Here is an 11,758-nt window from a genome sequence, read left to right on the forward strand (position 1 = left end):
TCTCTAGTGGGTTGATCTGTCACACGCCATCCCTCTAACCCTCTCCTCCAGCAGTCTGATCCTCTCCTCTAGTGCTCTGTTCTTCTCCTGCCCTTGCTTTTTATATTGTTGAAGTTGTCTCACCACAGTCCAGAGTGCAGATACGTCTCTCTCCACCTCCAGCTCTCCGGGTCTAGTTAAGGTGGTGTTGTTGTGCTAGACTGTTGTCTGGGTCTATGCTGACTGGAGTGTATTCACCTGCTATTCCATCTCCACCTGCCTTACCTCCAGCTGGGTAAATGTATCCTTAAATTCAATGAGGGGGTAGTACTCTGTGCTGGGAGGTTGACTTTACGCTTGGGGTTGCTCGTCTGTGGGGTTATATAATGAAGAGGTCTGGTCTGACCCGCTCGAGGTATCTTTCTCAAAGGAGAGCTTCTCCTGCTGGACTAATTCTTTGATTAAGTGAAAGTCCAGCTGAAACTATTTGTTGTTGCCCTGTACCATTACTGTTCCAGACCTATAGAGCTTTATCTTAGCTGACTCAGAGTCCTCGTTGTCTAGTACCCTGAGTTTTCAACCCTCGTTAACACCCCCCCCCTTTTAACAGAGGGGTAGTGTGCTAATATAGCAATGTGCCATGCCAGGGGATGGTTTGTGTGGAAGATGAGGTTGCTGATGTTCCCATTTCTATAATAGTCAGCAAAAAGTCTCTTGATTTTCCATAAGGAGCTTCATTTTGTGATCTTTTCTTGCCTTATCATTCTTTATATACACAGGGTACTGTATTTTAATTACCTCTGGACAGCAGGAGGCAGCTTCTAAGGCCTCTCCATTTGGTTGGAGTAGACTGTGTGACTCTCCTGCCATTGTTGGGCTAAAAGGCTTTGACACCTCTCACTTGACACGTCAGTGCTAGTTGAAGTTGTATCAAGCTTGGCAGCCTTAATTTAGTATTCAGTCCTTATAAAGTAATTGAATGTATTTTTCTTCTTGGCTTTTGGAAATAAAATATAGTTTCAGACTAAACATTACTCACTCAGTTCCAGGTTGGATGGTGTTTTCAGGTTTCTGTTGTTTTCCAGAGCATTTGCTGTAAAGTGTTGGAATTATCATCTTTGGTAGTTGTAAGCCTTCCAGGTGATTCAGTAATTCCGCCCCAAACCAGGTTGTAGGTTTTCAGTTTTGATTTGGAGTGAAGGTTATGTGGTAACGTGTCTAGACTTGACAGTTCATGCAGCTTTTGTACTCTGATAATGGAGTTGTGATCATGAAATTCCGACCACGCCTTGTGTCTACATTTAAATGTGTCCACATTGTGTCTGTTCCTGGACTATATTAAAATTAAAATTCTACAAACGATGAAATAGGCAAAATACTACAACCCAACAGTAGTTGATGACAGAAGCTAACTTCTGTTGCTAAGTAACCAGCTAACCTCTAGCTAGCCAGCAAGCTAGCATAGCACACAATTCTAAAGGGACTGCAAACGAGTTAGGATAAATTGTTTTAGTTACCACAAAAAAACAGGTTTTCTAAATATTAGCACTTCCTAAAGTGGTCAGACAGATCTAAACGCAAAGCAACTTTTGTGCCCATCTTTTCAAATCGAGCTTCGTAATCTGATAACAGAAGTCTTGTCTACACAACTACTGTTGCAAATGGTGTGCTAAATGTCCTACATTCTACAAACTTTATTTGTGCATGACATTGTCATTCTGTATATTTGGATGCAACCTGTATGTGGAAGGATAAATGTGATCTTCCCAGCCAAATCTGAGCAGGGTAACGTTAGGTGCACATGCTAGCTATCTCTGTGGTGCACCACATGGAACGCAGCATTTCTCCCAAAGACTTGGTCAAATTTGCAGTTGTTGGTAAACTAAGAAAGTAGTGTTAGGACAGAAAACAGCCTGTTCATTTTGAGGTACTTTTATTTATTTGTTTGTAACCCCAAATCAATTCCTAATATCTTAAACTAGAATTGTGTATACAAATCACATGTCCAATACAAAGAAACAAGCTTTTATTCTCTCAGATTCAGTCCTGGTTCAAATACATTTGTAAAATACTTTCATGCATTAAGTGCACATTTTAAGTTTGCACTTTTAAAACTGGCAGACTACAAAGTCAATCAAGTACTTGACCGAGCGCTGTTTTGTAGTATTACAAAACTGTAAACTTAGGATACCTTTGGCAAGTAGTGATAGAGTTAGAATCTGGGCATGGGGATCTGGGGGGAGTAGTCAGTCAGCAGAGAGACCATCAGACCCTGCAGAGATGGAGAGCAATAAAGAATTAAAGAAAGAGAGCATGAGGCACAAATAAATGAAGAGAAAGAAAGAATCTCTCCTTGAGAATAAAGAGGTCAAATTTGAATGGGGTGAGGGCCATAAAACTGAACTCATGAGGCCACAGTGGCTGGTGGGTCTGTGTACCCACATCCATATTACATAGATTTTTTAAATGATTTAACCTTTATTTAAATAGGCAAGTAAGTTAAGAACAAATTTTATTTACAATGACAGCCTACCAGGGAACAGTAGTGCCCTTGAAACACAGACTTTTACCTTGTCAGCTCGGGGATTCGATTCAGCAACCTTTCGGTTACTGGCCCAATGCTCAAACCACTAGAATACCTGCTGCCCCTATGTCCACAAATGCAGTCAGAGCAGACCCTAGCCTTTTGGAGGTCTAAGTAATTTTTTGCTCATCTTGTGAGCAAAACATTTTGACTGCCCCGCTCTTAACAGCAGAGATTTTAAAAACCGTTAAGGTAATTTCCTACACATGGGACGTAGAGAAAATATTGCAGTCTTAAAGCAAGTTGTAATTCAACACATTTTGCCATGGGGCGGATAGAAAAATGTGCAGTTTTAAAGCCAATTTCCTGCCATTCTACACATTTTTCCTTAGGGTGGAGAAAAATGCTTGCAGTTTTTAATAGGATATATGAGTGAGACTGACTAACAAAATCAATGTGGGCCCTCGGTCAGTAATTCAACCATGATTACTACAAGTTTAGATAGCTGGCTAGACTAACTTACCAATCACAAAATGTTTAGCTGACATGGACTTATTGAGTGACTGTCAGTGACTGACATAACAAGAGAAAAACTGCTGATGCACAACCACATTTCGAAATTGCACCTTGTGTTTTCTACTATTCTAACTATCAACAGTAAGTTGAGACCCCGACTGAGTTCCTAAAAAGGCAATTTTAACTTCATTCAAATACTACTAGTAGTCCACATTTAACTATATATTGTTACTGTACACAGCTTAGTTTACCATGATGGTCCACTTCCTGTTCTCAGCCTCAGGGAAGACAAGTGAGCGAGGGGAGTAGAACACCTGGTCGTCCACCTCTTCTTGTTTCCGTGGGAGACAGTGAAGGAAGGTCCAGTCTGGCTTTGCCACACTTCCTGTCTGGGGTGGACATAACCAGGAGACATGATGATTGAGTCATCAGGCACATACATGAAGGGGTTAGAGGTAGGGGGGCTGCCTGGAGTAGGGTTAGTATTCAGCAAGAGAATACTCATCAATTGATTCACTGTTTGAGTCTACTGTTGTATGTACCTGCATGGTGATCTGGTAGCCAAGGAAGTCCTTGATCCTCTGTTTCTTCTCCTCCTCCTGGCCCATGCTGACCCAGGTGTCTGTCACCAGGACGTTACTGCCTCGAGCTGCCTCCACTGGGTCAGAGGTCAGGAGAAACTGGGTCCCATGCTGGCACACAGCAGACAAAATGAAGGACATTGTTCTATTGGTATTGACACCATTAGTATCGATCAGAATAATAATAACCAGGTAATACAATCCTAATAAAGAGTCTGACGCCTTAAGTCTAGAAATTCTCACCTGTTTGGAGAGTCTCTGTGCCTCCTGAATGATGCTGCTGTCTGGGTCATAACCCTGAGAGGGAGGCAGGGCAGAGTGATGGGGTTAGTTAGAGCTCAACTACCAGTACTATACAGAGTGATGAGGTTAGTTAGAGCTCAACTACCAGTACTATACAGAGTGATGAGGTTAGTTAGAGCTCAACTACCAGTACTATACAGAGTGATGAGGTTAGTTAGAGCTCAACTACCAGTACTATACAGAGTGATGAGGTTAGTTAGAGCTCAACTACCAGTACTATACAGAGTGATGAGGTTAGTTAGAGCTCAACTACCAGTACTATACAGAGTGATGAGGTTAGTTAGAGCTCAACTACCAGTACTATACAGAGTGATGGGGTTAGTTAGAGCTCAACTACCAGTACTATACAGTTCATAACCCTGAGAGTGAAGTTACAGAGAGCCCCAGTACATGTCACGGGCCACCAAACACAGTGGCTTGGCCACTAAAAAGAAACTGCTATATAAAGGAGGAAAAGGGAGCGATGGGTAGGGGAGAATGTGGACCTTGGGCGTGGCGACTCTAAGATGGACACCCAGTTTGGCTGCGGTCATCATGAAGGAGTGCAGCACGTTGTTTCCATCTCCGATCCAGCTTATAGTCAGCCCACTCAACGAACCATAATGCTCCTGTAAAACACAGAGCGGCAACATTTTTAATCTGGCACAGTCGTAAAAGGCTATACGGACACTCCTAACCTGCAAAACGGTATTTACAGAATTGGTTGGGGTTAAAGGGCCAATGCAGTTGTTTTTATCTCAATATCAAATCATTTCTGGGTAATAATTAAGTACCGTACTGTGATTTTTAAAAATCAATTAAAATGGTAAAAAAATCAACTACAATAGCTTAGTAAATGGCAATTTCTCAAGCAAGAATTTTGTTAGGACTGTCTGGAAGTGGTCTTAGTGGGGAGGGGAAAACTGAAAATGTGCTGTTATTGACAGGGGTTCTTATTTGTCTATGAACTAATTTACAGCATGGTGATGTCACCATGGTAGGCCAAAACTCCATCCCAACAAAACAGGCAGACATTTCAGATGGTCTTTTCAAACAGCTCTTACACTAAAAGGACATTATCATAATTTTCACAAAATTATTCCAAAATCAGAGTGGAAATATATACAAAAGAAATATAAAAACGCAACATGCAACAATTTTACTGAGTTACAATTCATATAAGGAAATCAGTCAATTGAAATACATTCATTTGGTCCTAACCCCAGCTGCCAAACTAACCCTGATTCAGATGACAATCCAACCCATGCTAGATTACGGAGACGTAATTTATAGATCAGCAGGTAAGGGTGCTCTCGAGCGGCTAGATGTTCTTTACCATTCGGCCATCAGATTTGCCACCAATGCTCATAATAGGACACATTACTGCACTCTATACTCTTATGTAAACTGGTCATCTCTGTATACCTGCTGCAAGACCCACTGGTTAATGCTTATTTACCCTCAGGAGGGGTGTGAGGCCTATCTGAGATATCTACTGCAGCCCTCATCCTCCACATACAACACCCGTTCACTCCCCCCATCTGAGATATCTACTGCAGCCCTCATCCTCCACATACAACACCCGTTCACTCCCCCCTATCTGAGATATCTACTGCAGCCCTCATCCTCCACATACAACACCCGTTCACTCCCCCCTATCTGAGATATCTACTGCAGCCCTCATCCTCCACATACAACACCCGAGATATCAGTCCTCCCCCACATATCTGAGATATCTACTGCAGCCCTCATCCTCCACATACAACACCCGTTCACTCCCCCCCATCTGAGATATCTACTGCAGCCCTCATCCTCCACATACAACACCCGTTCTGCCAGTCACATTCTGTTAAAGGTCCCCAAAGCACACACATCCCTGGGTCGCTCCTCTTTTTAGTTCTCTGCAGCTAGCGACTGGAACGAGCTGCAATAAAACACTCAAACTGGACAGTTTTATCTCAATCTCTTCATTCAAAGACTCAATCATGTACACTCTAACTGACAGTTTTGGCTGCTGTGTGAGATTGTTGTCTCTACCTTGTTGACAATTGTGCTGTTGACTCCGCCCAATAATGGTTTGTGCTGCTACCATGTTGTGTTGCTACCATGTTGTTGTCATGTTGTGTTGCTACCATGCTGTGTTGTCATGTTGCTGCCTTGCTATGCTGTTGTCTTAGGTCTCTCTTCACGTAATGTTGTATCTCTTGTTGTAATGTGTGTTTTGTTCTATATTTATATTGTATTTATTATTTATTTAAAATCCCAGGTCCCCGCAGGAGGCCTTTTGGTAGGCAGTCATTGTAAATAAGAATTTGTTCTTAACTGACTTGCATAGTTAAGGTTAGGGTCAGTTTTAGATGTTGGTTGTTTTACAGGTCAGGAGTGTCCTTATAGCTTCGCCCGTCTATATCTGACACCTTGTTCAGGGATGTAAACTGCTGAGGGCCCAAAAAGGTGACACTTTTTCTGTGCACTGAAACATGCAAAAAAATCCCTGCTCGGGGGAAATGCAGGTTAACTAATTAAACAACAAAGAATAAGATCTACATGATCCGTCTGTGTGAAAAATAACAAGTGGTTCATGTGAACCTAACTCACAGATAAACATTTTAAAGAAAGCAATCCAATGTTATTTGTTGCCTACTTTACTGCAAATTACACAAGTCTTGAGAAAAAACAGTACACTAATATTGCAGTTAGCTATAACTGCCTTTATAATATAATAGAACGCTTGTGACCAAACACATCTAAATATTGCACTTGGTTAAAAAACATCTTAAAGTAGAATGAAACAAACAGCCATTCTGTTTGCTCTATTATTGTGGCCACTATAATAGACATCGATCAAGTGCACAAGGCTACGTGTGCAAAAATAATGTTCACAGAATAAAACATTAAATAAACCCCCATCAGGGGCCTCCCGGGTGGAGGGCCCATGGGGTGGCGCACAATTGGCCCAGCGTTGTCCGGGTAAGGGAGGGTTTGGCCGGCAGGGATATCCTTGTCTAGCGACTCCCGGACGGGCCGGGCGCAGTGCACACTGACCAGGTTGCCAGGTGTTAGTGCTTCCTCTGACACATTGGTGCGGCTGGCTTCCGGGTTGGATGGGCATTGTGTCAAGAAGCAGTGAGGCTTGGCTGGGTTGTGTTTCGGAGGACACATAGCTCTCGACCTTTGCCTCTCCCCAGTCCGTACGGGAGTTGCAACGATGAGACAAGACTACCAATTGGATACCATGAAATTGGGGTGAAAAAAAAAATAGGTAAAAAATATAAATAATAATAATCCCCCATCACTCACACACATTACTGTCAAGTTCAACACAACAAATACAATATATTTGGGCTACACTGTACATTATTACATTGTACAGTTTCTGTCTGTGGACATCTGTTCTACAATGTGCCAGCAGAGCATGATATCCTTTGCTGGTATAATTGATCTCTTTCAGGCAGAGAGGACACCTGGCATATCCCTTTATATTCACTGTATAGAAAAAGTGAGAAAGAGGGAACGTGTGGTGTTCCTTTCACCTCTATAGAGGCATCCAGCTTAAGACAGGCTCAGCTCCAGCTACACTTGATCCCTGAATCCACTTGTTTATTAACAAGCAACACCTCATTTGAACCTAATTTTCTCATTCTGAAAATTAACCACATACTGTAGAGAAAACATTAGTTCACAGATTGTAGTTAGTTCGTTAGCTAGTTAACATGTCACACAGATTGCCATGGTCCAGTAAGCAACTAACTTGTTATAACTTGAGGAATGGCAAGGAGTCGTATACCTGTTAATACTATAGCGAATTGGTTAGGTTACTAACGTTAGCTTTTCTGATGTTGTAACGTTAGCTGTCTGATTTTATGAGCCAGCTAATTTTCACACCATAAACTCAATTATTTGATCAGTTAAGTTGGCTAATGTTGCTCAACATTTCTCTGGCTAGCTAACAGAGAATTTGATCCAACTAGCAAGATACTTAACAATGATAACAATACTTGTTCCACCACACTTTCTCCCTCACCTCAAACTTTTCAAATGATAGTTGTTTTTCGGTTACAGCTCATGAAGTACGCTTCACCTTCTCATCCCGTCTCTGTGGTCAGGCGTCTCACCTACTTTACCTCGTCGTTATCGCTCAGGGGACGCGCTGCTGTACTGGCAAACTGCCTTTCCTCTCTCTGCTCTTTCCAGAGGCGCACTGATGCTGTAACTAGTGAATTGGTTGTCTCTTCTCTCTTCAGCCGCGTCCTGCATTCTGCTGTTATGTGAACAATTGGCTGAGCCTTGGATCCAGCCAGTATTGCTCCAAACACGGATCACTCTTGCATCCAGCCAGTAGTCATCCAAAGCCTCCCACCCCCCCCCCCCCCCACCCCCCTCGGATCTACACGAATCCCGTATGTCACCTATTTTAGATTGAAAACAGTGAATTTCACCAAAAGGTGGGTAGTTTGCATGCCTGTTTGTTAGGCTTCAGTACCTGCAGGGTGAGGAAGTCAGCGAGGATCTGGATGGGGTGGTAGAGGTCAGACAGGCCGTTGATGATGGGGATGGAGGCATCCTTCACCAGCTCCTCCAGAGTAGTGTGGCTGTTCACCCGTGCCAGGACTATGTCTGACAGCCCAGAGAGAACCCTGCACACACACACTATAAAGTTTGATTCCAATGGTGATGATAACCTGGTGTAGTCAAGGAGCAAAAAGTTGGCTATTGCTGTGGCCTTGGCTGACCGACTGACCTGGCTGTGTCTGTGCTGCTCTCGTTCACTCCCAGGTGGATGTCCTGAGACGTGAGAAAACAGGGGTGTCCTCCCAGCAGAGAAAAACCTGCAGGAAGTACACATGATAACGGGCTTATTCAAACGCACTAAAATGTTACTATAGAAAGTAATTGCACATTCCACATGGAAGACAGTTGTGTCCATTCATCATGCATTTATATCTGCAATGCAATGTTCCTCTTTACAAAACAGGGGAAAACTATGTGGTCGAGATAGATACAAATGTGAGGATAGCAAGATGAAATAGTAGGGATAAGTGAGTCTAACTGAGTTAGATTTTTGCCACAAATGGAGGGAGAGTGTCTTTTCAGCAGTTTCATTGTGTTCTGCATTAGTCCTGATTCCTGACCCATTCAGAGTTGTGACGCCATGAGAGAGTGCAACTGAACTTTCCAATGCACCCACACATTTAAAATCACAGCACAAAAGCTATGTGGGAACTTGTATTTGCTGTATCTTAAATATCCACAATGATGCAAGAGGCTTTTGAAAGGACTTTTAATTGAACCACTCCCTAAGTGATTGCATGACCCAACATGAGTGACGGAGCTATTTTGGTATTTCTCTACTCCAAAAGCGTAGATAGACCATACCCTGACACAAATGTAACTCACACCTGTTTCTGTGGACATTCTAGTTCTGGTGCTCCTCTTCTCAAATATCATGGCAATTGACTTCCCTTGAAGAAGAGGAAGGTACTGCAAATAGAAGTGACCGTTATCTCACTTTAACTCAATCAGCAGTGCATTATAAATCTTCCATTTGAAATGAAAACTTCTGTTAGTGACATGGATCCTCTCTGTACCTGTTTTTCATGTTTGATCCTGTGTTTTAGGTCACCTGACACCCATAGAAGATGTTTGATCTCATCTGAGCTGAAGTCTTTTAAAGTCAGGAAACTGCGACCCTTGAGGTTGACCGGACCCAGAGCTTGTGCTCCAATGCTGCAAATGACAAGAGGATGAAAAATAGACAGACTCCCCATTCAAAAATGTGCATTTACAAGTCTCAAAAACACGACAACAAATACACTGTGGCACTCTGAATGTTAAACGATGGAAATAGATTGTACTGTAAACTACTTTGCTTGACAGCTGAGCTCACTTTTGACACTTTGCCAATTAATCCGCGTGCTAGCTAGCCAACGTTTCTGACTAACGTTACTTCTCTTACCTAAAATTCCTCGCATGGATGCTTTGGAGACTCTTCAGTCCATAGAACACGGAATTCTTCATGGCAAGTATTTTTGTTGTCATGACAGATTAAAATACTATACTTTTATAAATTGATATCTGAAAGAAAATAAAGTTGAATGAAAAAAGTGAAAACAGCATGTGTGTGTTTTGCCTGCATTCACTCTGAGTAGAGTGGGTGGGGTTTCGTCTCACCAAATATCGCACATATATTGGTAGGTTAACTTTTTTTCTTCTCCGGAATTGTGCTGATTACTGTCGGATGTGAGGACGCTCCTCCTTCACAGTTTTTGCCCACTCACGTCACTACGTGTTTGTTGTGGACCACAACGTGAGCAGCAATAATGGAATCGGCGGTCGCCTTCAAAATAACAGTCCGACTTGAAATTGATGCAAGCGAATGAAAATAGTGGAATCATGCCACAATTGGACTAGACTAGGTAATGCTAAACAAGGTTGGAATGTTGTTATATAAATTAAACAAAATACAATAATGAGTTAATTTGACCCACCAAAAAAACAGTTGAAGTCGAACTGTGGATGTATAGACTTCAGAATTGCATTTGGAGCATACAGTGGGGAGAACAAGTATTTGATACACTGACGATTTTGCAGGTTTTCCTTCTCACAAAGCATGTAGAGGTCTGTCATTTTTATCATAGGTACACTTCAACTGTGAGAGACGGAATCTAAAACAAAAATCCAGAAAATCTCATTGTATGATTTTGAAGTAACTGAAAGGTTGCAAGTTCAAATCCCCGAGCTGACAAGGTACATCTGTCGTTCTGCCCCTGAACAGGCAGTTAACCCACTGTTCCTAGGCCATCATTGAAAATAAGAATTTGTTCTTAACTGACCTGCCTAGTAAAATAAAGGTAAAATAAAAAAAGACCCCAGCCACCCCACTGTTCTCTCTACTACCGCATGGCAAGCGGTACCGGAGTGCCAAGTCTAGGACAAAAAGGCTTCTCAACAGTTTTTACCCCCAAGCTCTAAGACTCCTGAACAGGTAATCAAATGGCAACCCAGACTATTTGCATTGTGTGGCACCCCAAAACCTTTTACACTGCTGCTACCCTCTGTTTATCTTATATGCATAGTCACTTTAACTATACATTCATGTACATACTACCTCAATTGGACCGAACAACCAGTGCTCCCGTACAGTGGCTAACAGGGCTATCTGCATTGTGTCCCACCCACCACCCGCCAACCCCTCTTTTACGCTACTGCTACTCTCTGTTCATCATATATGCATAGTCACTTTAACCATATCTACATGTACCTACTACCTCAATCAGCCTGACTAACTGGTGTCTGTATGTAGCCTCACTACTTTTATAGCCTTGCTACTGTATACAGTCTTTTTACTGTTGTTTTATTTCTTTACCTACCTATTGTTCACCTAATACCTTTTTTTGCAAGATTGTTTAGAGCCTTTAAGTAAGCATTTCACTGTACACTTGTTGTATTCAGCGCATGTGACAAACTTTGATTTGATTTGATATTGCAATCTACAGAATTACTTGGATCTTGGGTCCATGAAATGTGGTATCAGCCTACTCAGTGACACCCACAGAACACAACTGTCCCACAATAAGTGGTACGATGCTAATATTTGTGAAAACTCGTCACAGTTGTGTTCAGTGAGTGTCTGCTCACATGAAAACATACTACTGTTTACTATAGAATTCTACTGTAGTTACTATAGAATTATACTGTACTTACTATAGAATTCTATAGTAAACTGTAGTATACTGTAAAATACTATACTACACACTGTAGTATCACTCGATCACGTGTAGTACGTACCAGAGAATGTTGTAGTATACTGTAGAATACTATAGTAAATACATAGTATTATCCCCCATATAGTATTATCCCCCCCAAAAAACACTGA

The 11,758-nt window shown here is 42.0% G+C and overlaps 2 protein-coding genes across 3 annotated transcripts in view; one reads left to right on the forward strand and one right to left on the reverse strand.

The window, feature by feature from the left end:
• The window catches only part of LOC124044151 (cystathionine beta-synthase-like), an 882,911-nt gene that overhangs the window by 431,763 nt on the left and 439,390 nt on the right, over positions 1–11,758 (forward strand). The window lies entirely within an intron of this gene.
• otc (ornithine transcarbamylase) lies at positions 1,896–10,144 on the reverse strand. Of its 2 annotated transcripts, XM_046363655.1 has the most exons (11): positions 10,054–10,144; positions 9,839–9,957; positions 9,471–9,609; positions 9,282–9,363; positions 8,624–8,711; positions 8,366–8,519; positions 4,389–4,511; positions 3,844–3,897; positions 3,562–3,711; positions 3,271–3,408; positions 1,896–2,251 (listed from the first exon to the last, which is right to left on the reverse strand). In XM_046363655.1, exons 2-11 carry the CDS (start codon positions 9,919–9,921, stop codon positions 2,192–2,194), a joined length of 1,071 nt encoding a protein of 356 aa, XP_046219611.1. In that variant the 5' UTR covers positions 9,922–9,957; positions 10,054–10,144; the 3' UTR covers positions 1,896–2,191. The 2 variants fall into 2 exon arrangements, with proteins under 2 accessions (XP_046219611.1, XP_046219610.1); XM_046363654.1 differs by having other exon boundaries at positions 9,839–10,135.

The sequence above is a fragment of the Oncorhynchus gorbuscha genome, linkage group LG09 (assembly GCF_021184085.1).
Source record: "Oncorhynchus gorbuscha isolate QuinsamMale2020 ecotype Even-year linkage group LG09, OgorEven_v1.0, whole genome shotgun sequence".
NCBI lineage: Eukaryota > Metazoa > Chordata > Actinopteri > Salmoniformes > Salmonidae > Oncorhynchus > Oncorhynchus gorbuscha.